At 41.2% G+C, this 26,112-nt stretch overlaps 1 protein-coding gene across 3 annotated transcripts; it reads right to left on the bottom strand.

Annotated features, from left to right (window-relative positions):
* Positions 1 to 2: 2 nt before the first annotated feature.
* On the bottom strand, positions 3 to 23,272 carry NAPEPLD (N-acyl phosphatidylethanolamine phospholipase D). Of its 3 annotated transcripts, XM_075428182.1 has the most exons (6): positions 22,745 to 23,272; positions 14,011 to 14,090; positions 11,791 to 12,103; positions 3,601 to 4,247; positions 2,382 to 2,496; positions 3 to 1,116 (listed from the first exon to the last, which is right to left on the bottom strand). In XM_075428182.1, exons 3-6 carry the CDS (start codon positions 12,085 to 12,087, stop codon positions 991 to 993), a joined length of 1,185 nt encoding a protein of 394 aa, XP_075284297.1. In that variant the 5' UTR covers positions 12,088 to 12,103; positions 14,011 to 14,090; positions 22,745 to 23,272; the 3' UTR covers positions 3 to 990. The 3 variants fall into 3 exon arrangements, with proteins under 3 accessions (XP_075284297.1, XP_075284298.1, XP_075284296.1); XM_075428183.1 differs by lacking the exons at positions 14,011 to 14,090; positions 22,745 to 23,272 and adding an exon at positions 22,531 to 22,603; XM_075428181.1 differs by lacking the exon at positions 14,011 to 14,090 and having other exon boundaries at positions 4 to 1,116; positions 22,745 to 23,019.
* Positions 23,273 to 26,112: the final 2,840 nt, after the last annotated feature.

The following is a 26,112-nucleotide window of genomic DNA, read 5'->3' as shown; positions in this document are numbered from 1 at the left end:
TTGCAACAATAGGCTTTAATTCCGTAAATTAGCATGACAATTTGATACAGATACATTTAGCTAAGTTTTACAATACTGAACAATGCTGTAATCACTCTCTCAACTTCAAAATTATAGGGAAGCTATGAGAAAAAAATGCCACAGCCCTTGCTTAAGACTTTTCACTTAAAAAAACCTCAACAAAACAACTTAATAATAGCCTGAGTCAATGCAAAGACAAGCGCCATGATGGGATTCTTCCACGTCATGTACTGCATTTGACAAGAAAGTTATTTTAGACACATTCAGGCCTAACTTAAAAATATTGACAGAACAATGAAAGTGTGCAGATACTCTGGCCAGCAGTAAGTTTTACACATCAATGATGCAGTATTAAATTATCTCTCTCTTTAAAAGGCACGTTTCTTTAGATCATCGTAAAATTCAGCTTCTGTGGTTCGTCGAAATATGAAAACGTAGAAGCATTCAATAAAATAATTATTTTACTGTGCTTGTGCTTTAACAACACAGCTGTATTGGAAGACTCCACCCCACAAAACAGACAGTGAAGCTATCAAGGTACAGGGCATAATCTGAAGATTAACGACTAACACGTGGGAGATGACATTCTAACAATGACTAATCCAAGTCAGCCATTAATTCTAAGAATATGTCCTGTGCTGAGGTTATTATTGCTGTTGCAGGTAAGATGAAGAGTTTAAAAAAAACCAGTAATTTATGAGTGGTGGAAGTAAGAGTTGAAACTGCAGGTTATTCCCAGGCAATACCTTATATATTAACCAGGTTTTAGATCAAAATTTATAAACAATATAACTAGTAAAATTTATCATTAGTTGGTATGCCAGTTTTAGTTCTGAAACTGACAAACCTGGCATCTAAAAATCCAATTCACTCCAAAAAATCTACTTTGTAAGTACACTGCATTAATATTTGTAATATTAATTGCTAGTTCAAATTAAATGAGGCTTGCAAGGAGCTGCTACTGTTTCATTATTCAAACCCATCATTTGTACTCAAGTCCCTTGATTCTCCATGGTTTAAGACAAAGAAGTCTTCTTTTCTCAAGCCGTATCTTTCAAGAGCTTCGTTCAGTTTAACTGGAGGATCCAAGTAATACTGGAAAGACAAGAACAATAGGAGGGGAAAATACATCATTGCAGCATTTGGGGGAAAGAAAGGATAGCACTACTCTAAACAAGAAATGGTTTACATTTGAAACTATCTAAAAAGGGGGGGGTATATATTTGTCAAAACTTTTGGTTTCATTTTCAGTTTTTAAATGATAAGACTGCTGATGTACAGTTGTAGAATAACTAGCAAGGCACAACCTATCATATGAAATTCAGTCTTCTTCAATGCATTGAACTAAGTGTCTGAGAAGCAGAGGCAGGGGGATCCCTTGTGGCTTGCCCAGAGGAGGCAGGGTTAGCAGCTCAGCAGATGGTGCTTTCTCTCGTTTAGCAAAACGAAAATGTCAGCTTTGCTGTTTAAAAACTGGTGCCATTTCAGTGAGGTCCCACAAAGTTACTTCATTCTATTTGTTACGTTTCAGAAAAGGTACCGTGGTGGAGAAATCATCCATTTTTTGGTGATTCTAAATAGTAACATTTGTACTGTGGGCACCAGTGACACAGCTTATTAGAAGCATCGTGGATAGAAAATACTAGATCCAAGTTAAAGAAAACATGACGTATCAGGTGAACAGATCTAACAGCATCAGGACTGAAGTATAAGATAAAGTGGTGCAACTGATGCAAAGATAAAGTTGAAAAACAGCTACCAAAATGTACTGATGTAGATAGGTCCCTTTCACTGCATTTGTAGTCACTGTGAAGGTACCTGGGTAACCTTATTAGAACTGGGGACTTGCGGCTGGTGGTGGTAGTAAAGTAAATGTTAAAAAAAAAAAAAAAATCAGCAACTCAGAATAACTCGGTTTTTCATATTCTTGCTGTTATTTAACTATGAATACTACTTAATTTATTCATGAGACAGATATGATTAATAAATACTGTCTTAACCTACACGCATGAAATTCTCACTGTCTCCAAGTGATACACTGCTGAGTTTACTTTTGTTATTGCACACATGTCCCCACCTTTCACTTTCCTCAGCTTCTGGATACCAGAAATCCTCCATATTTGCTTCAGTGACTCCATACTTTCAAATTAAACTTAACCGTGAAAATATTTTACGTAATTGGCTATGAAAAGCTAAGCATTGTTTTTAACTGCAGTACATACAGTAAACTTTGCATGAGTGAGAAGTTGTTACATTTTAAGTATACATCTACAGATACATAGGTTAAACTGCAAGAGGAAAGCTTCATTAATAAATGCGTACTCAGGAAATCTGAGCTCACGCAGAGTGTTTAAGCTTACCTCATTTGCTAAAGCAAAGGTCCCCCAATGAATTGCTACAGACTTCTTTGCTTGAACGTCAATGTGGATTCGTACTGCTTCTTCAGGATCCACATGCTGGTATTTCATAAACCACCTACCAAAACACAAGATAAATCTCTTTGTGTCATCTAATTCAGTGCAAGATTTCTTCTTTACTTTCAGTGGGTAAGTTGCAAAGAATCTAAAAAACACCACAAGAACACCCACACCCACAAAAACACAGAATCAAAAAAATTATGAAGCATGTATGTCTGAACAACACACAGAACACTCAAAATCAACAAGCTGGAATACATCAACGTACCCACAAAATAGCAGTTCATGTATTTCACTCCCCTTTTCAAACGTTTTTCCTAAAATCTGTATTTTTAATACTATAAGGACATATTACTAGTGCCTTGCAGCATTAAGTCCATAGATTTAAATCACCCCTGAAAAAATTTCATGCTAGCAGCCCACACCAAAGAGTGTGTGCTTCAGAAGATAGCCTAAGGGAACAGTGGTAAAGCAAAAGACAGAACGTGGCAATTCTTGAAAGATACCAGATTTTTACCACGTTATTCTGATTCCTATCTTCCTTTCCCAGCCTATACATGCTTTGCTTCCAGCATTATACGAGCATTATCATCTAAAAGTTTAGCTCCCTCACCTTAAGTAGGATACAGATGCCTAAATAAACAGGTCTTTCATACTCCATAAAGGAGTCATCTTTACCTCCAGGTAAGCTGCAAAAACAGCATAAAGACTGAAGGAAGAGAACCCTGCTTCGGCAGGGGGGTGGGACTAGATGACCCACAGAGGTCCCTTCCAACCCCAAACATTCTGTGATTCTGTGAAATCGCACGCATCTAAATTGGCTGGATTAAGTGATGCTATTTCAGAGAAAAAGCCACAAAGTAATTCCAGATTTTTACTCAGCATTTTTCATGGAAGATCAGCTGATTCATCCTTGCTGTGCTTAAGACCAAAGAAAAAACTCTTAAGAACATCACACATGCACAGGCAAGCATCCTGGACATTCCAGCTCCATCTTCTGATTGCCTGGGGTTTTTGTCATTCAGCAATTTCCTTATTTTGCCTCTATATTCTATTGTAAAATCTGAATAAAGCATACCTACAGTTTTCACTTCTGGGTGTATTTTTTTGTCATCATATATTGTTTCATTTAAGTATTTTGATCAAACTTTGATTTCCATACCTTGGCTCATAAGCTCCAATGGGGATGGCTGCAAGATCGAAAGGTCCAAACCTTTTACCTATCTGTTCAAAAGCAACACAATATCCAGTATCTCCTGAAAAGAAAAACCTATTCCAAGGTCCCAAGACAGACCAGCTGCCCCAGAGAACCTTGTTATCATCTGTTGCAGTCCTTTTGCACCAATGCTGAGAAGGGGTGAAGACAAAAGTTACCACGTCGTGCCCAGGGACGCAGTTCTCTTCCCACCAATCCAGTTCAATCACATTCTCACAGCCACATCTCTGCATCCAGTCCAAGAGCCCCAGAGGCACAAACCAGCGCAGCTCACACCCAAAGCGTTCATTTAAACTCATTACAGTGTTGTAGTCCAAATGATCATAATGGGTGTGGCTGATCACCACTGCGTCTATTCTGGGGAGCTGCTCTACTGTGCACGGAGGTCCTCGGAAGCGCTTGGGACCCATCAGCTGAGTAGGGGAAGCTCGCTGGCTGAAGATTGGGTCAGTGAGAAATACAAGTTCGTCCATTTCCACCATAACTGAGGCATGTCCCAGCCACGTGACTCGCATACCGGTTCCTGTCTTCCCCGCAAGTTCTGGCTTTTGAACAAAGTAAGGTTTTAACACTGGAAGCTCTTTATCAAGTTCCTAGCAAAGAAGAACACAATATGCATGAGAGACTTCAGAACGTGCTCGGCCATGGAACAAAAACTGCATACTAGGAATGAATCATTACAGTCAAGACTTGGGTTTTGTTTGTATTTTAGGCAACCAGAGAACTGCAACACAAAACAGATGCCTTTTTAATGCCCATTTTTGCAGCTACTTCCTCCTAATTTCATCTTAGGTTTTGTAAAATCTTCACTCTCTGTCAAGAGAGAGGAGAGAGAGCTCGAGAGTATTGCATCAGGCCAGGAGAACTACTAATAGAGAAAGGGAGCCTGAAAGCATTGAAGTGAAAGCATGGCAAGGCACCAACAGCATCCTGGGAAAGGCTTTGCAATCGGTTGGCCTTCCTGACCTGGAAAATAAAATATACATACACACACTGTTACTGTAACAAATGCTCAAGTTTAGCTTGTGCAACTGAATGATGTATCCCCTAAGTCCTAGCACAAGTAAGTCACAAATCCACAGGTGAAAGAGAATGCAACAGTCCCAACAACATTCTGCAAAAGCTTCATTAGTGTTTAGCAGACCCTCTATCTCCCTAATGTACAGAAACAGGACGTGCAGGTTAACCTCACTTGGCTGATGTTAGCTTTTGCCATTCTCTTTCCATCCTGCCAATAATTCAATGAACCGTTATAAAACACAAACTAAAACTCAGATCTCATTTTTAAGATAGTCCTTTAGGCACTTAGCTATGCTTCTCGCAATGTTTTATTGAAGCCTTCTACGTAATTCAAGTTTAGTTATTACTGGATAAATCACTATCCTGATCTCCCTGTAGGTTCACGATGCAGTCCCACGAATGACTTAAATCAATCTGAATTCATGCTCCTGTATAACAAAGCTACAGAAACCTTCCCTCACCTGCCCTCTTGTTCCAGCCTCAATGCTTATGCAGTCCCCACTCGAGTCTGACAGGTCAGAGAACTGATCCAAATGACCATTGATCCAGCGGAGGAAAACTTGACATCATTCAGTTCGATTGGCTTCCAAATTTGACTATGTGCAGCCGCAAGAGAACAGCTGGTACCGAAACTCATCAACAAACCACTGCTCATTCTCTTATTTTGAACAGGAGTTATGTTCTTCACTGCAGTTTGGTTGAGATGCTTATGCAGAAGCTTTATTTGTAATAAATAGAATCATAGAATGCTTTGGATTGGAAAGGAACTTTAAAGGCCATCTAGGCCAGCCCCCCTGCAGTGAGCAGGGACATCTGCAACTAGACCAGGTTGCTCAGAGCCCCATCCAACCTGGCTTTGAATGTTTCCAGGGATGGGGCATCTACCACCTCGCTGGGCAATCCATTACAGTGTTTCACCACCCTCCTGGTAAAAAATTTCTTCCTTATATCTAGTCTAAATCTACCCTCCCTGAGTTTAAAGCCATTACTCCTTGTCTTGTCACAACAGGCCCTGCTGAAAATATTTTCCTCATCCTTCATATAGGCCCCCTTTAAGCACTGAAAGGCCGCAACGAGGTGTCCCCGGAGCCTTCTCTTCTTCAGGCTGAACAGTCCCAACTCTCTCAGCCTGTCCTCCTAGGAGAGGTGCTCCAGCCCTCGGATCATTTTAGTGCCCTCCTCTGGACCTGCTCCAACAGTTCCATGTCCTTCTTGTGCTGAGGGATCCAGAGCTGGACGCAGGACTCCAGGTGAGGTCTCACCAGAGCAGAGCAGAGGGGCAGAATCCCCTCCCTCGCCCTGCTGGTCACGCTGCTGGGGATGCAGCCCAGGGTACAGTTGGCCTTCCGGGCTGCGAGTGTACGTTGGTGGCCTATGTCCAGCTTTTCATCCACCAGTACCACCAAGTCCTTCTCCTCAAGGTTGCTCTCAATCCTTTCATCCCCCAGCCTGTATTGGTACTGGGGGTTGCCCCAACCCAGGTGCAAGACCCTGCACTTGGCCTTGTTGAACTTCATGAGGTTGACACAGGCCCACCTCTTCAGCTTGTCCAGGTGCCTCTGGATGGCATCCCATCCTTCTGGCATGTCAACTGCACCACTCAGCTTGGTGTCATCAGCAAACTTGCTGAGGGTGCACTCGATCTCACCAAGTCACTGATAAAAATGTTAAACAGCACTGGTCCCAGTATGGACCTCTGAGGGACACCACTTGTCACCGATCTCCATCTGGACATTGAGCCATTGACCACTACCCTCTGGATGTGACCATCCAACCAATTCCTTAGCCACCAAACAGTCCACCCATCAAATCCATGTCTCTCCAATTTACAGAGAAGGATGTTGTGGGGGACCGTGTCAAAGGCTTTACAGAAGTCCAGATAGATCACATCCATAGCTCTTCCCTTGTCCACGGATCTAGTCACGCCATCACAGAAAGCCACTAGGCTGGCCAGGCAGGACTTGCCCTTGGTGAAGCCACGCTGGCTGTCTCGATCAGAGTTTTCCTGTTAAAAAAAAGCAACCAAACAAAAAGTCTTCTCAGACTTCCTGACCATCTCCAGCACTGTCACAATGCGTCTAAGGCTCTCCTCACAAAAAGATCTGGTCTGAACTCCTCACAGTACTTCAGAAAAATTTTCCTGTTAGGCACCTTCTACGGGCTCCTGACACTCTGTGCTCCCTGGTAGTCACAGATGTCCCAACACTTCTGGTTCCTAGTCAGAGTCTCCCTACCATGGCTGCTGCTCTCATTCTCTAGGTCTAGGACAGTAGATTAGTGCTATCAGGGAGCTTACACAGAGCTAACCCCCTACTCCCTCAAAAGTCCAGCTGATGCTGTGACAGTTTAGGAGTCTAGGATTTCCCTTGCTAAAACAGTTCTGAAAGCTTCAGGAAAGTTACTTTCTGCACAATATTTTATTGATTTGGAGGGCATATGTTGGGGAAAAAACACCACACACCCTCCACCTCCCTGCAATTGTACTGTAAGTAATAAAACATTCATGAAACTGCTTTTTATGAGAGCTAATGGACAAGATGTCTGCTGAAAAAGTTACCTTACTGTCTCCAGCAACGAGAAATAGACATCCTATAAAACTGAATATAAGGCTGGTACAATACGATCACTTCATACAAGAATAAACAAAGTGTGAATATTAGACTGAGACAAACTGCTGCTTCTCCAAGAAAGAAACATCACCTTCTTATCTATATTTCATGCTAAGTACATGGGAGGAGAAATCTGAACCACAGAGAGTGTTATATTGTAACACTTCAATTAAAAAAAAAAAAGCAGAAGATCCACAAAACTAACATAATACTCAAAAATGGAAATTAGCACAACCCACCAAATTACACATGGTTAAGTCAACAAGTCAGATTATTTAAAGGAAATTAAACTCAGATATGGAATTTAATAATTGTCATAATGCACTTCAGGTCAGAAGTACATTTTTAAATGGAAAATGTTCTTTTTAACTACTGTTTTTAAAGGTAGACTAAAAACAGAATAATTCTGAGAACTCTGAATGAATCCACTTTATTTTTGCTGACATTTAATACAAACTAGTTTTTAAAGTCAGTATGATGTAATACTAGCAAACAATACTAAATGGATTAAGAACCGGCTAACTGGCAGATGTGAACAATGAGTTCTTAACTGGGACTTAAACATATTGTACTGGTTTTGGCTGGGGGAGTTAACTTTCTTCCTAGCAGCTCAATATGGTGCTGTGTTTTGGATTTGTGATCAAAACAGTGTTGGCAACAGACTGATGTTTTAGCTATTGCTGAAGAGTGCTTACACAGCATCAAAGGCAGTAGGCTGGGGGTGGACTAGAAGCTGGGACCCCAACTGACCAGAGGGATATCCCACACCATACGACATCCTCCTCAGCAATACAATCTGGGGGAAGGAGGAGGGAACATTCGTAGTTAAGACGTTTGTCTTCCCAAGTAACCATTACGCATGATGGAACCCTGCTTTCCTGGAGATGGATGAACACCTGCCTGCCAATGGGAAGTAGGGAATTAATTCCTTATTTTGTTTTGCTTGCATGCGCAGCTTCTGCTTTGCCTATCAAACAGTCTTTATCTCAACCCACGAGTTTTCGCACTTTTGCCCTTTTGACACTCTTCCCCATCCCACTGCCGGGGGGGGGGAGTAAGCGAGCGGCTGTGTGGGGCTGAGCTGCCTGCTGGGGTTAAACCACAACACATTTGCACCATTAAAGGCTTTACAGGGATGTCACTAGGACTGACACTATTAAATATTTCAAACAGCTGATTTAAAGGTAAAATTTATTACTACAAAAGACATTTGTAAAGGACATGAAGGAAGATTGCTATATAAAGGGTAGCACAGTTTGAAAAACTAGCATCCTAACCTATTTAAATGAAATTCTGTGAACAAAAATTCAAGGCAAACCAAGAGCACAAAGGCAGCGTAACTTGGAAAGCACTGACTCTGTATGGGATCTACAGGTGTGTGATACACGGGCATCTGATCCAAACCAGTGATTCCTCCAGGGATGAGATCAGAAATCACACATTATTTTGAGCTATCATAGTAAATCACACAGGGCAATAGCTAAAGAAATCACTTCTTGGTGCACAGAGTTTGGGTTTAGGGGGTTTTGTGTTGGTTTGTTGTTTTTGTTGGTTTTTTTTTTTAATATTTTACAAAAGTACACTAAAACCCCCAGAATTACCTTTAAAAGCATTAAGGACTCATTACTCAACTCATAAGATTTCTAACTACAACACAAGTTCTATTGGCAGCATACATCACATGAAATTCTGAAAACTCATACCACAGGATAAAACAATATAATGAATGAAATACATAATCTTATGGAACCTTTATCCTGCTATAGCAGATTTTGTTCTCTGTCAGACTAACCAGAAACATATTAATACTACTAGAATTATAACACATCTTTGCAATATGGCATTACTGTCAAATAAGCTACCAACAGAAGTAAAATATGCCTAATACTGTCTTATCTTCATCACTGGAGTAATACAAAATTCCTCCTGCTGTGCCCCTTCCCCCCTCCCACGTTCCTCTTTCCTTCCTAATGCAAAGCAAGAAGGAACACATGACAGGCTTTGGTAAGACTAGCTAATTAGCTTAGGATTTTTGGTGCTTAGTGAATACTGGAATACCACTGGATTTCACAGAAATGAGAACAATCTAGACTGTTGATCCAACAACTAATAAACATACTCCAATGGCACTGAAAAACATTATTAGTAAAGCCTGTAATGAAAATACAAGAAGTCTACGCATTCTGGATAATTATGTAGGCTTGTTGTGAAGGCATGATTATAATATATTTAGCTTTTACACAGTGAAGTACATATCCTAGATATTATACTTTTTTTTTCTACATATTCAGAGTACTTGGTACAGACAAACTGAACCTGCCCAGCACAGCAGAGTATCAGTAGGCTCACTCAATGTGGAAACTGAAGTATGAGTCTGCTCGAAGGACATACTATCTACCAGTGCTAAACAAAGAGACCTGAGTCTGAATTTTAAACAAGCTCACAAGTGCTTTACAGGTTGATTTAGGTGTGGAGTAAACACAGCTGGAACAAACATTGAAACGGCTGAGGACTCAAGAAGTGCATTTCATTGATCCCTATCTAGGTTTTTCTATTTCTGATCTACTTGACTGAGATCCTGAATAACTGCAGGCACTTAATTAAAAAACCTCATATGCAAAGCAATAAAATTAGTCCAAACTTAATCCCAACTGGGTCAGAAGGACAGTTTTACAATGGGCACAGTGCAGATTTCTTTGTAATCATCCTTTATTGTAGGGATAATCTGTAAATTAAAGGGAAGTGGTGCAGCTTTCCACTGCCATCAGAGCGCTGTATATTCTGCGCTCTGTACTACACCTTAGCACTGCCTTCTAGGCAGTACTACAGTCACCAACCAGGTTTCTGACCAGTGCTGGCAAGATTCGAGGCCTGTTGTACACATACGGAACAGGGCAGAGGTCAAGGGCAACTGAAAATGCCAAGGCATGAATTTTACACAAATGTGGCCAAAGTATCATAATGCAGCACACTGCCGAGAAAGCTGTGCTCACTAAGGCACAACTGCTGTTACTACTACAAGGTGCAGATAAAGTCTAGAAGCAGGACACCAAATTTAAAACAGTAAATTGTGGAAGAGATCCCAAGACCTAAACAGGTTTGTTGTGCTTCTTTCTGAAGTCAAATTGTTATTATTATAGAACAATTACAGCCAAGATTATTTCTCCCTTAAACATGTTCCGTGCCACATATCCTTAAAGCAACCCCCAAACCTCTGACCATCACGTGTTAATGAGCAACACTGCTTTCCTGTCCATAAAGCTGATCAAATTCCTTCCTTCACAGGTAATTCACACAGGATAAAAATAAAAAATGTAAGCCAGTGCCCACAGCATTGAACTCCTGAGGAAATTCAGTATCAGTTTTGTATATTTTGTTTTATTTCTCTTATTATTAGTGTTACTAGTAAAGCTGTTTTATATTAAATTTGTAAGTCTCTCCCTTTTCCTCCTTTTTCCCTTCCTCCGGTGGAAGGGTGGGGGTTAATAAAGAGCACCTGCCACTCTGTTTATTGCCGCCCAGCTCTAAATAGTGACAGCTCTTCACTAAATACTGTGAGATTTATAGCTTCTGCATGCCTGTATGCCTTTTTGGATCCTTAAAAGCATTATTAACACCTATTTGTTCAAAAATGCTTTCTCTGGTTGTGCACCCCTCAGCACAGCATTTGCAAAGTGCAGTCACAACACTGGAAAACACACTGAGAAGTAATTCTAACTGTCAAAACTGTAGCCATCGTAACACTTCTTGTGGACACAAAGATAACCCGTGGCTTTCCAGTATCCATTACTCTCCACGGCAAAGAAGCTTCTCTCAGAGGCTGCTTCCCCCGCCTCCTTCTTTATGTACAATATCTGACAGAAGCAATACACCAAGAACAAATAATGGTGTTTCCCAGTAAACTGGCACTGTACCTTTAGTATTTCACTACAAATACTTGCTCAGGTTAGTGTTGGGTTGGGTTTTGTTTTGTTTTTTTCTCCTGGTGTACTGAAACAGAAAAATATATCTTCGCAAACAATTCTGTAAGTAAATGACAGCAACTATTTATCACATTTTTATGACAAAGACGTAATGTATGCAGTAAACATCAGTTTGGAAAAAAAAAAAAGACAAAATTTTTAAAATCAGATATGCCACAGCTATTTCATCCAATATGGATGATGTTAGTAGTACGCTTTTCAAGGCAACAGCTATTAAAAAGGACAGAGGGTAGCTGTAGTTTATGATTGAGCTAGGGGGCCATTTTTGTTGCTTTTGCAAATACAAACCGAGCTGGACAAATCAAAGGGTGTGGAACTAACAGAAAGGGGGGAAAATTAAAGAGGCAGAAAGTATTAACCCACCTTTTGAAAATAATAAAACGATAATAAAATCAGAAAAACAACACTTAGAAAAGTCTCCAAAAGATGCCTAATAAGTATTAGTTAGAAACTGTCCTACTTTATTAGTTAGGGCAGAGGTAAAATAAGTCTAAATCAAGAACAGAAAACATGCAAGTACTTACCTGCTTTGAGCATGGCACATTGCTGTTGTTTTTTTCCATGAGGGACCACTTCAAAATATTTGGCAAGGTTGGTGATTTCCATGTTGGCCATGGGTTGACAAATTTCCCATCTTTGCCTCTCTTTGATTTAGTTACATCCTCCTCTAATCTATAGTCCAGCCTGAAGCTCTTCCTGGAGGTCCTGGAAGAATCGCTGCCCCTGGAACTTCGACCCGAGTTCTGACGTTTCCTCACCGCTTCTTTAGGGTACTGGTTACACGCAGTCAAAGGCTGCTCTTCATTCGTTTTCTTATCCATCTCTTTTTGAGGAGAACTAAAATAAATTTTAAACTAATCAACCTTTTCTTGGACTAACATCAACATTTGTAAGATTGAATGTTCTCCCACACATTAGAAACAAGCCTGCCCTTCTCATTCTACGGTCTACTGTATTTTTTTCTTCAACAAAATATGCTTTTAAAACAGTTGCTGTTACACAAAAGACTTCAAAAACATGCTGTGGCAAGTAGACATGAGATCTCTTTGTAGTTCAGACAGAATTTAACTCCCCGGTATGCACAGCTTCAGATACTAACACTATTATCTACCAACTGCAAGAGTAAGGGGGAAGTGTTCCTTAATTTACATTTTGGAAGAATAGCAAGTTCCTCCTGAAACTTATGACATTTACTGTCTGATGCAATACGATCCTGCAAACCTGCCCAAGAGACGCTGGAACTATACCTCAGGATTTGCCTATATAGTGACTTTGTTTTGCAGTAAGAGCAGCAGCCTCATGTAGCATTAATGGCACGCTACTCCTACCAACAAGATGCACGTACAGGCAGAAAAGTCAGAACACAAAAGACATTTGGTCCTGTTTCCTATTTTGCCCAAAACAAAGGCAAAGCTTATTGTAGTAACAGTAAAAGTAACTGCTTCAAACACAATTTGGATACACGTTTAACTGAACTGACTAGTGAAAGGCCACAGAAAATTGGAACATCTCAAATAAATCACGGCTGCAACGTCTGTTCTTAATTCCATTGTGAAATGTAAAAAGTGAGAAAATAACTGAGAAATCTTATTGCTGTAAAGTCACAACTCTGCCACATTTCTCAGACAACTGCGAATTCAATAGTCAGTCTCTCATTCCAAACTGCACTTCAGTGATGCAGAGTTCAGGAATACGGAGTCCTACTGATCTCATTACACGCAAGGTAGAAAAAACAAATATACCTGTTTTATTTTAAAAGTTGCTGAAGCAATTCAGTTGAACCCAAATGCTTCAGTTTCTATATTCGCTTTCAACATCTCAGTTGAAAGTAAACATACTGTATGAAAGTTTTTTTAAAAAATTATGTTGCTATTTCAAAGAGTGCACAACTTCTGGTACTTACAAACTCCGCCTCATAAAAACTAGAAGATTACCAGTAACGAACAGTCAGCATGATACACTGCTTAAGTGGAGGAATAATTTTAAATATGAAATTGTGAAGTCTGGCCTGTGGAAAATTCTCCACTGCATGTTTCAGCCTGTCTACTATTTCATTAACTCAGATACTCAGACTTTAGCTGTATATTCATATGAAAAGCACTGGGCTGATGTATCCAAGCCAGTCCACTCAAACAACGTTTTCAGAGAACAGAATTAAAGCACATGTTTTTATTAGAAATTATTTCCTAAATGAGATATTTTCTAAGTAGCTGGGTATGCATAAGTCACTATGCCCCTCAGAAGTTCATAATTACAGGAAAAAAAAATTTATATTGTCACTGCAACATTACAGCTAAGATTTTACACACATATAAGTGTCACCAAATTGAACATAAATGCATTTATTGGTCATGCTCTAACTTCAAATGCAAAGCCCATCCCTGCTATTTCAGCAGCAACCGACTGCTAACCAGAAAGCGTAGTGCCAGTTGCAAAAACATGCCAATTGATAAATATTGTGAAATTTTCATAACAAAATAACTATTATTTTGCCATACGGTAGAGATAACATATTAATACATCAAAATTCACTTCTGATAAAGCAGCATGAACAAAGTTCAGAAAACACTGCTGACAGAAATTTTTGATAAATAGCACCCTTGGTCATAATCTTCTTTTAATGTAATTGCTTTCCACTCTAGTTTCCCTGAAGTTTTACTGAAACCACTCCATTTATACATTTTCTATTTACCAATAAGATACTACATCTGCATCATAATTTTAACTTAACTGTTGATACTCACAGCCTTTTTTCTCTATATTCCACTAAACATCTACTGGAACCAGCCTTCAATGGAACAGCCACCCAACTTGCTCTATACCACTGTAAGCAGACATAAATGGCAACAACAAGAATCAGCGCCACAAAAAGGCAGACAGAATACCCCAAAAATGGTACCGAGTATTTTAACTGTTACTTTAACTTGGAGGGGGAGGTTCGGCATCCCTCAAAGAGCATTTTCAATGCCAAGTCAGCTTATTAATTTAGCAAAGCACACAGACACAGCATAAAACATTTACTCTTCTGGAAAGCATCATGAAAACAAACCACAAAAGTTTAATCGGATACATACTTAATTCCAGGAAATTCTTCTGTTAACATCTCAGATGTCTGATTTTTAAATATATATAACTATCATAATCACTGTTCCTACAAGATATTTTATGTTAGAGACCGGAGTGCCTAAGGTTTTATTTTTAAGCTTCTGTTTATATATTAATTCATCTCTAAAATTCTACTTTAGCTTACATTTTCATAAAAACCTTTGATCTTATTCTGAAAGTATAAACCTCTAGGGGAAGTAAGGATCAACTCTGCTGATTAAACAAAGACAATGCCAAAGCATTTAAGGCACTGCAGGTATCTGTCTGCTCACATATTTTCCACATGATGCACATACGTTACTTTCATAAGCAACTGAAGGAAGAAGAGATCTAACTGCTTACAGAATACTTTAAACCCTTTTATACAGGCATCAGAAAGGGACACATTTACAAACAATTAACTAATGAAGTATTCCTGATGAACTGTAGCTTCCTTTGAAGTGTCAGTCTTGCCAGTTCATTTCTGTTTCATTTAAACTGGTAAAATATATCCTAGAATATTCATGGAATACAGTAAAAGATATCTAATTTTTCTTATTAAAAAAAAATAGGTAGACGATCGTTTCTTGAAAGCCAGCAATCATTTGCTTAAAATAAAACTGAACCAGTTATTAGTCCAAGGAGATTCTTACCCTCCTGCAAAAGAAAGCCTCTACAGACAAGGAGAACTAGCAGGTGTATTTTAGATGTTGGAAAATACCCAATCAGAAGTGGGACTATTATTCACCCAGCCTTCCTGAATTCTTCCGCAAGAAAAATAATAGTTTGACACTTCGAGAAATAAATTTAAGCACTGGATTGCCAGGCAAATTATGGGTGATAGAGACACCAAACTCGAACTGGAGTAGAGTTGTGTTCCCTTGGGAGAGGCAGGGGAAAGGGGTTATGTCATAGAATCATAGAATGGTTTGGGTTGGAAGCGACCTTAAATATCATCCGATTCCAACCTCCCTGCCGCGGGCAGGGACACCTTCCACTGAGTGAATATTTGTTATTGCAAGGTTCCACAAGACATCTTCTATCTTCCACGCTTTCAAACAAAGAAAAAAACCCACTATTCTACTTAAACGCATTAAGCTGCTTTCTTAACAAACAGAACCCATCCTTCAGGACGAGGCAACTTACCCCCCAACAAGGTCAAGAAGATAGCCACCATTTGTGAGAGGGGCTCCAGCAAGATGCAACACAACTACCCTCTCCGTGCTCAGAGATGCTTTACTGTTTCAACTGAATTCAGAAAAGAAAACGGACAAAGACATACAAACTACTAAAGGAGACCATTGGTCACGCCAAATCCACAATGCCAGAAGGCACTCCAGAGGGAGGGGAAGAACACCACTGTCTAATGAATAGGATGAAGCCTAACATGAATCAAAACACAGCGCTCACATAACTGGTTTTCCAGCACCAAATACTAAGGGGCTCCTAGTAATTCACAAAGCAAGAGAAAAGTTGTAGATCGGGCAGGCCATTGCATGGAAAACACGTCTTGTGTCACGGTAAAGAGGCTTACACCTGGAAACAGGATATAGCCCTTAGGACAACTGTTTATTTTAGCATTGCTTATATACCTGAAAACTTGAATACAAATATTTTGGCTTTAAGTTTTCTGCTTATTTAGGAAAATAATTAAAAGTTTAATTAAACATTTTAATACTTTTGCTCTCTGTTCCAAAAGAAGGCTGGAAACAGGATACCTTAATGTTACAAGAAGCACTCAAGTTATTAAAATTTTCCTTCTTAAATGCTCTTTCTAAACTCAGCAGAGCTTCAAGCCAAATTATTTTAACTTTATTTGAAGAAGAAATGCATTAACATAAAATCTATCGTCTTCACCTTTTCCACCCAGCCTGCTCTAACATCCACTACTCCATAACTGAAACAGAGGTAGTTCCCTCTACTAAGCATACAGCCACACACAGACATGCTACTAACTGTGAAGTCTGCCAGAACAGATTTATCCTCCTTTTCTACACATAAACGTGGTCCTTATTTAACAAATCCGCAAGCCAGGAAGTTTAAGAAAGAGTTATCATGAAGTTATGGTTTAGTGGAACCCAACAACATCCACAAAGCTTTAGCCTTACCTTGCAAACATTCCATAGCTTTCTAAATGTTCTTAATTTTCTCTGGTTTTGAAGCAACAAGATTGGTTCATTTCTAAATGCTGTCTCTCTTTATAGACTACACCCAGAATGGCGCTGCACTACATGTCACCTAAAAGGAACAGCATACTATTCCTAGCAAACTCACACCACCATAGTCTTACCAAGGCAAGAATGTGAGCTTTCTGCAAGCCATATACTGCTACACAACTAAGAAGTTTTCTTTCACTATACGTATTTTTTTATGACTGCAAATGTGGTTGCAACAGCGATTATTCCAAACACTCTTGGTCTTACGATTTCACACAAAGAAGATCTCTCAAGCTTCCCACTAACTGATCTATAAATACTTATATTATTTGAGATTCCCCATTACAAGTTGCAAACAAGAACAAGCAGTGCAGAAATTTTCATTCAAATTACTTGATATTTTAACAGCCAGCTTGGGATTCTGTGTGATGTCCTACTTCCATACGTTCTAAACACCCACAAAGCAAAAAATCCTTTTTCCATTCTTGGATGCACCCCTTTCATACCACAGCTATATGTTGCCAGACCAGTTCTGTTGAGAACAGAGAGGAACTGTAACTATCCTGACTCTACAGCAATCCTGTGTACTATTCAAGAAAGATAAATAACTGAGTTGGTAACAGAAACAGCTCTCTCCTTAAACAACTTCATGGAATTAGGATGATTCCTTTGACATTCTTACGTAGTTTTGAGGATCAACAGTAACACAAAGCAAAGTTTTATTTAAACATCACAGAAAAAAAATTTAGTTGCAGGTAAAACAAAAGTGAAGCAGCTACCCATGGTCATCTGTTGTTAGGCATATTCTTACAACAGCTGTATTACCTAAGCAGCTACCAGTATGAGCCAACCCATTTCTGCCCTCATTACTCCCCCAGGCTTGCCAAAACAAACATTTGTGCCCACATTGTGAATTAATTCACGGAACTGATCTCGCTGATAGTCACTTCCTACCTTTCCATCCCATAGAGAAGCACTTGATTTTCACCTGCATCACTGTGTAACCGTGCGAGTGTTTATACCAACAAACCAGCTAGGACAGGGAAGGGTGAGAACAGGAATAGACTATTGTAAACAAAAACTACTTATGCCAGTGCTGCTATATAAAAATTCATTAAATACCCTCCATTTAGAATTCACTCAGTGTAGTTCAGTTACATACACCACCAAATTGGGTTCAACAACTGCCCCGACCCTTAAAATACTTCATTTTCAATCTACTCCCTATCCAAGGCTTCACATTTGGTACTGATGCTGCCTAAGCTCTCTGGCTGCCTCCTCCGAGACGGATGTTTCGTATTACAACCAAGCAAACTCCATAGCTACCTACCACCCAAAGGGCAGCCCACTCCCGTTACTACACATTCCAACCTCTACTTTCCTAACATTCATTAGGGGAACTAAACCAACAGAGAATTATTCATAGTCATTACGAGTGCCTATCAGCTATACCCTTATATGCCTCTGGATAGAAATGCAAATAGGCTTTAGAGTCAGGTCCATCAGTAGTACCTGGAGCCAGCTACTTCTCAACCCTAGGTTAAATCTGATGAGCTACGGGCATTGTATCAGCTGCATAAAGATGCCTCTTCCTAGAACTAGGACAATACACAACTATTTTCCCTTTGTTTCCAGGTGCCCCAGCTGACTGTCCCTGTCCAACACAAGCACTTTGTAGTCTCCAACCATGTTATTTAACTGTATTAAATATTACAGAAGCTTTCTGTTACATGCACATTATGTTTAGGTTATGATCCCTGATATTACAGCACCTGTCCATAGGGGCCTTGCATATTAACAAAGATGACAGACCCGGCAACCAATTTTTTTAGCTATACAGCCTGTTAAAACAAGTTATTTCCCTCTCTACCCTCATCTTTTACTGTAGTCTTCAATCAAAGTATCCAGAAGTTGGCATGCGGCCATCACATTTAAAAGAGCAGCCTAGACTATTGTGATGATTAAGCACAAGAGCAGTGTAATTCTGTGCTATTGCTGAAGCAGTCACCAAGGGAAAGCAGGCCCTTCACACTTGTAGCGAATTTCAATAAAGCTTTTCCAGAAGAGCAAACCTGAAACTTGTGTCAACCCAGCTACAGGATCTGGACCCCAACATTAGTGTTCTAGCACCAGCTCCACTCCTGGAAGTATTTATGCAAACAAGTAGTTCATTAGTTTCAGTTGGTCTACTGATGTGACGACAGTTAATAACTGATGCGAACCTTTCCAGGATGGGGCTTGCTGTTAGAAACAACAACCAAACTTTAAAGTTTAGCATTTATAAACACACTTTAGCCACTCCCATGCGTCAACTGCCTATGCATCTCTGGTTCAGTATTTTAAATTATTATGCGTTGAAGCTGTTAGTACAGGTTTTTCTTGACTAAAATTAAGTTTTAAAACATTACAAGCTCTCACTCTGTCCTGAGGGTAAACGTTTCCTGTCTAACATCTTCTGTCAATTTGATGTGACTAAAAATAAACGCTACTACACATCATGAAGCTAAGGCTCCACCTGAACATACTATGGTAGAAATCCGATTTCCTTTGTAGCACACGGCCATAGAGGCAAGGCAAGAAATATTTTCATAAAAGTGTATAGAAATCGTGTTAAAACCTTGATCCATAGGATCCCTGAGGCAAAGCAGGATCTCAAGCAGTTCATTTATAGTCATCTCTGGCACTTTCATGTCTGCAACTGCGCAATTGCTATCTCCACCTCATTTACTAAGCTTTTTAATTTTCTTTTTCCTTTTCTCTCCATGCCAGAAAGGAATAAACTATTCGGCAAACTTTCCTTAGACTCACACTGAGAATAATCCTTTAAAACCCTATAAAAGCTCAGTTGAACAGGAAGTGCAGCAATGCCCAAGCACTAAACTAGATTTTTAAGTTAACACAGTCACACAATTTTGTTTATATATATATTTAAATGCTTGTCTATTTGATTCCCTCTCTTCAGTTCAAAGTCCAACCACATAGGACCCAATGTTATTTCTCTGCAATGTGAAAATATTTCCCTAAGTCTACTCATATTTCAACACAAGCTCAACTTTTGCTTGGCCCAACAACATTCTCTCTCTCCCTCTGTCTGTCCATATAGCTACACACACCCCACAGATATATGGATTTTATAGAAGTGTTTGTAACATTTGACTTCAAATGTACTGAAATCCAAACAAATAATTTCCAGATCAGTTAAGGAAAATAGAAGTTTTTCTATGTTGAAAAATATGTTTTTCTTGAATGCAACTGTTCAAAGACCATCTTTCACAAGAGTTAAGCTAGAAAGTAATCAGCCTTTCCAAATACAAAAGTTTTCAGTCTCCAGAACTTCATACTGGAAAGCTAGAAAACACATGTGATACAGCACCCCTATAGATCTTTAACTGAAACACAGTCATTAAAAGAAATTACAAGTGGTAGAACACCAGACACAGCAAAACACAAATACCCAAGGAAACTGGAAACGTCAGAACACGCTAACACTTTTCACGACAACCCTTTTTCCTATATATAACCGGCTTTCTACTCTATCCCTACGGCTCTAGATCACGATGTCTTTTCACATACTCTAACTGGAATGCAAAGTGCTTTCTTTGTTAGTCAACAACAAAAGTGTTAATATTAAAGTTGTTTGGTTTGTTGGGTTTTTTTCTTCTGGAAGAGTCAAGGCACATTTCCAACACAAATGTGAGCCATCTAGTAATTTTCAAGGCACCATTCTAAATATATAGGTGTTTTAAGGAGACAGAGTGTTTCATTTAAACACACCTATATAGACACACATAAACAACTTCTTATTGCCACAATCTCATTATCAGAAACAGTTGAACCTCACTGAAACCCTCCCTCAAAAACCAGTGTACGGCATGGGAGATTTCACCCTAAACAACTGAAACTATTTCTGAACATTACAAGCAAGAAAAACAGAAATCTTATCATCAGCCTTACTCAGTGGACAGTAGCACTACCAGCTCCAACCATGGTAACAGGTCTTACACAAGAAAAATCTCTTGATACACATTCCTTACCACTTGACTTTTCACTCACACAACATGTTACCAAACCTTGTTTTTCACAGTGGGCACGCAATAGCAGCAAAGTGTTGTCATAGCGTCACTTGCTAATGCCCAGTTCTCCTTGCTGAACACCTTTGTAAGGTTTATCTGCTTGGGCGCAGTTGTACGCTATTCAAACCCAAATCATCCCTTCTCTATACAGCTGCTAAATACCATGATATTACATGCAAACAGTAAACAGCATGTAACCTCTTTTCAGATTTTCTAAGAATAATCAAACCAAGTACAACATCTGGTTTTCAGAAAAGTCATTCTTACTCCAAGCTGCATTCTGACACAATGTGACCAACTGATTTACCGTGGTCCTGGCTCGGAGCATATTAGAAGTAGGACCTTGATTACTGTGCTAGCCAGCATACTGCAAGCTACATACTTGCAGCAATTGACTGGAAAAAAAACCTCAAGTGAGATCAGGAAGGGATTTCTAGATGTGACCAAAGGAAAAAAAACAATCTTACAGCAGGTGTAACATATAAAGGCACTAGTTAATATTGTATCATTAGCATATCTGTCATCACAAACAAAACAACTGCCTTCCTATTTGCAGAAAATAATGTAAAATCTATTTTTGAATGGAGAATTAACAGTTTTGGTTCAACCTTTCGCTAAAAAAGGCTGAGGAAATAGCAGATCTCTGCTGAGGTAATTCCTCAAATCTATTTAGTTAATACAAGTGAAGAAAATAATAACAGTAATAATAATAATAGATTGCTTCCTTTTTAAAAGGCTGCAGACCTCTCTTGATTTGGGCCAAGCTGAAGCACAACTGTTATTTATATTTGAACAGTTTCACTATCATCCCTTACTTCCTCTTCTCACGAACACGTCCTCTCCATCACAGTGAGTGAATCAGACAAGGGCTTTCCAGTCTCCAGGTATTAAAAACTCCCATTACCTTTTTATAATAGGTATTTCAATTTCAGATCATTTTGGGCATTTCTAAAGCAACTGTTGCAATAATTCTTGCATTAATAGGATAAAAAGCTTATTTCTTCTTGTCTTCCTGAAAGTCTTACCTATAAAATGAAGCAAGCTTCCTACTTTATAAACTGATAAAGCTGCTACTATAAATTAAAAAGTACACGACTCTCTTCAAGGGTCTTTTGCCAGGAAACAGAAGTGATTTTCCTGTCCTGTCACTGCCTTTAATTTTTGATGTCACTTGAGTCAGTGCCGTCTGAAAATAAAGAAAAAAACACCTGGTACTTTCCTTTAAAACTGCAAACTCGCTTCATAATCGCCATTTAGCAAGCAGAAGAGTAACAAACCATAATCATCACTAAAAAAAACATTTCTGCAGAAGGTGAATTAACCGCATGCCGTCCAGGCATTGAACACTTTCCCTAAATACTTACCAGAGATAACTGCCGATCACTGAGTTTATTTGACTGAACTTATCGCATTAAATGACTCTGTTCGTATCTTCCACTTCGCGCTGTACAACGCAAGAAAAATCCTGGCGGTGAACATCTGCTGGTGTCTCCTCTTCACGCCAAAGCCCCCCCCAGACCGCCGACACCACGCAGCGCGGTTTTTTGCGGGCGATTATACAACTCGCCTCTCTCCCAGCGCTACTGCAGCACGTTCTGCTGTCAGCTCACGGGAACCGCCGCCGGGGCGGGGGGGGGCGGGTAGGACTCGGTTCTTCCAGCATTTCTTTCACCGGCGCGCTCGGCTCTGCCCGTCCCAGCTGCTCCTGGAGCAGCCGCGATTTGCCGCTCGCCGCCGCGGCGGCTCCCGGGGGCGAACCCCCGCTGCCCGGGCCGGGGCAGCCCGCCCGCACCGCGCGCGGGGGCCGAGGCAGCGCAGCGCGGAGCCTCCTCACCCCGCTGCCCTCCGGCCGGGGGCCCGCGCACCTCGCCCCCCGCCGAACTCTTCGGAGCGGACGCCCGCGCTCGCCCCGCTCCCCGGCGCCTCAGCCCGGTCCCCCCGCCACACTCACCCGGCGGGACCCCAGCACCGTTTCCCCGGCGAGCCCCGCTCGGAGCAGGTGCGGAGCGCTGCGCTGCTCCGGCTTCCCCCCCCTTTCCCCCGGCCGCCAGCCGGGCTCTGAAGGCGGCGGGTCGGACAGGTGCCTCTCCTCCGGACGGGCGCGGCGCCGCTCGGTCCCTCCCTGCCCACGGGACAGCGACCCCCGCGTCCGAGGCGCCGCTCACCTCCCGCGCTGCTGCCGCTCCTGAGGAGTCCCGTCCTCCTCCTCCTCCTCCTCCTCCTCCTCTTCCTCCTCCATGCCGCTGCTCCACCCCCTCCGCGGCGGCTCCGCGGCCCTCCTGCAGGAGCCGGCGAAGGGCTGCGACTTCCCCCCCGCCCGGCCCGCCGCCGAGGGCAGCACGGCCAGCCGCAGGCAGCAGCTCCACAGCGCCCTGCTCCTCACCATGGCGGCGGGACGCCCGGCGGCGCGTCAGCAAGATGGCGGCGGGGGGTCGGCGCTGGGGGAGCGGCGGCGGCCGGAGCTTCTCGGGCCCCAGGGCGCTGGAGGCCGGGCTGCTCGTTGGCGCCGGGGAAAGGGAAGCGCTCGGTTTTGCTCCCGTCCGCCTCCGATGGTCGGTAACCGCTGCCCGCAGTCCCCTTTGGGAGTACAAGCCTGCTCTGACCGCCCGGTGCTGCGGTGAAAAGTTCAGACCGGAGTCTGAAGTCGAGTCCGGACGCGGTGTTCTCAGCGCTCGAGTGAGGCCCCGCACGGCCGCTCTCCCGCAGGGCGGCCCGCCTCGCAGACCCCCGCGTCGCCATGGCCGTGCCCCTGCGCTGGGGAGTCACGACTCATGCCCAGTGTCTCCACGCACGGGGTTGCCGCCATCGCCTCAGCCCCTGTTCGCGCCTGCGAGCAGTTCCCACGCGACTCCAGCCGACGGGCTGCGAAGTGAGGGATTTCGAGGCACCTAATCCAGAGACATTAGGTTCTCAGAAATAAATATGTATTTTTTTCAATCTTCCCTTGCCTCCTGAAGCACAGAATACAATGGAAGGCAAAGGACAAAGCTACGCAGCTGCGATATGAACAAAACCCCCCATATATAGCAGCAATATGAAATCTAAGACTATCTGGAGCTCCCATAACACATTTAAGTACATTTTATCTTGAAGCTCAGAAATGGATGTCCAGCTGATTAGTGAAGAAATCTTATCCATGTTCAGAGGCCAGGTTCTCAAGGTAGGTCTTGGGAGGTTAGAAACATGAGCCTTACTCTTCTTATCATTATCATTATCTTCTTGTCATTAATCTATCATTCTCTTAGTCTCTGTAAGGTAGAGAAAGGATACTACTACCAAGATATCTTGTTCTGTACGAGGAAGACAGGTATATATTGGTTGCTTATGGTCAGGTGGATTTGCTGACCTTTGCCAGTGGAAAATACTAATGTATTTCTTACTTCTGGCTCTTCCACCTGACATTTCCTTATCATTTCATCTCCTATCTAATGCTAAGCTGGCCTTGTAGTAGCAATGACTTTTACTCATACATTATTAAACACAAATCTATATTGATTGAAGATGTTTTTGCTGTTACTTTATGAAATCTAAGGCCCACTAAATCACTTAGATGATAAAGCTGCTTTCCATAGCTCTGATCAATGCCCATTAACAGTTAGTAATAATTAGTGTCCATGTATGGAAATTTATGTAAGCCACCAGCTAAGTGCCTCCAGACTGGAAGTAACTGATTGCGAACAGTAGCGGATTTGGGAAGTTCACCCTGCACTTCAGCTGAGTATCTCCTGGTAGGCAGAGCTGCCTCCACATGCCATTTGGAAGTAGTCTGTATGTCACTAGTGCTGCAAAAGCCACAGTTCAGCAGGCTCTGCTGCAGTAAATGCATTTTGTCTGTACTACAAATATAGATGTCAACATTTGGAGGCTGTAAGTAAAGACGACTAGTGTCTGTGCAGTATGCAGTTTTCAGTTTGAAAGGGAAACATCTTTTCTGGTAGAACAACTGGTGAAGAATTACGTGGTTGTTGAAGTAATTTCTGACACCACTAGAAGTGTGTACCAGCACCTGTTACCTACTCTGCCACGCCAGTGTGCGCGATGTGAGAAAATTCAGCTTCAGAGGTGCTCTCCAACAGAACCAGAATTTTAAACTAGTTTCCTGTTTCAGTATTCCCGTGAGCCAACTAAGACCTCAGTCTAGTCCTGCTGCTTCGGTAGGTTTTGATCTTTCAATGTCTTATGCACACAAACGCATTTAAACTGAGCCAGAGTCCCCGTGGGACATCTGTGCTCAAATAGTTGTGTAAACCCGGAACAGAGATCTCTTCGACTCTTAGTACACCCCAGACGTGCTAATATGCTTAGAGGACTGACGTTGGGATGCTGCAGGAGTTGGAGGCCAGAAGTTACTAACAGATGGGAAGGTTCCAGCCATCTGTGCATGAGGTAAGAGTTTTTTGCTTGGCACCTAGTCCTAAGAAAGGGAGTTTTAATCATTTTATTTTCTTCAGTGCCATGCATTCCTGGCACTTTTACTACTCAGACTAGCCCTATATATGGTCCACTGTATATATGAAAATGAAAAAGATTTGTACTGCAGAAAGGCACAAATACTGAGGTAGCAATGTGGGGTTAGTTTGGGGCCAATGCATTTTATTTTCTCACAATGCAATTTAACAGCTGAAACAGAATCCTTTTTTTATTGAAGTTTTTGGGGTATACTATTTAATTAACCACTTGAAAGGATAAGTTCCTTAACATAGCTTAATCTGCTTAATGCAACAACCTATATCTTAATTAGAATCGTACAGTTAGTATTTCATGAATTGTATCCACAGTGGTGTCTTTCCCTTGCAGATAGTGTATGCATTAATCATGGGCAGGACAGCTCAACTGACTTGATTATAAGACTTCTCTTGATGAAGGGTTTAACCTTCTATGCAACTGAAGTTTATCAGTATTTTGTTTAGTTCTCTAAAGTTTAGAATTAATATCTTTTTCACAAAGTTTAATTTAGTCGGTTGACATAAGCTGTGTCGGAGCAAGATACTCATTGTCATGGGCAGTAACTGAAGCACAATCTAAAGCGGGGAAAAAGTAAAAATTCTTATAGTTAAAATTTTTATAGCTTTATAACTGAGCTGTCTTAACTTGATTGAAAATCCTCCTAGATAACAAAATAAAAAATGTTGTACCGTCTCTCGCTCCATATTAGAATATCAAGTCACAGTCCAAAATCCCTTTAGGCTTAGGCTTGCTGTGTACTTGGCAATGTCTACTGTTATAATGCAGGTGCAGTTTATCGCAGCAAAAAAGCACACTTGCTGGAGCAGTTTGTGCTGGATCTCTGAATGAAATAAACTATCCTAGCAAAGAAGTTTTTCACCACTCTAGCATCAGCTATGCTGAAATTTTTACTAGCATAGAAACTTTGCACCAAAAGAAATTCTACTAAGCTAGTACAAGCCTCTGTAGCAAAACTGGCCCATATCAGGACATAATCAAAAAGCCTAGCCTAGCCCTTCTAATTACATTGTGGAGAGGAAACCACCCTTATGGTATCCACACTGTTTTGGAGAGAAGTTAAGGGAGA

Source organism: Opisthocomus hoazin, chromosome 8, assembly GCF_030867145.1.
Source record: "Opisthocomus hoazin isolate bOpiHoa1 chromosome 8, bOpiHoa1.hap1, whole genome shotgun sequence".
NCBI lineage: Eukaryota > Metazoa > Chordata > Aves > Opisthocomiformes > Opisthocomidae > Opisthocomus > Opisthocomus hoazin.
This window is presented reverse-complemented; position numbering and strand designations above follow the sequence as displayed.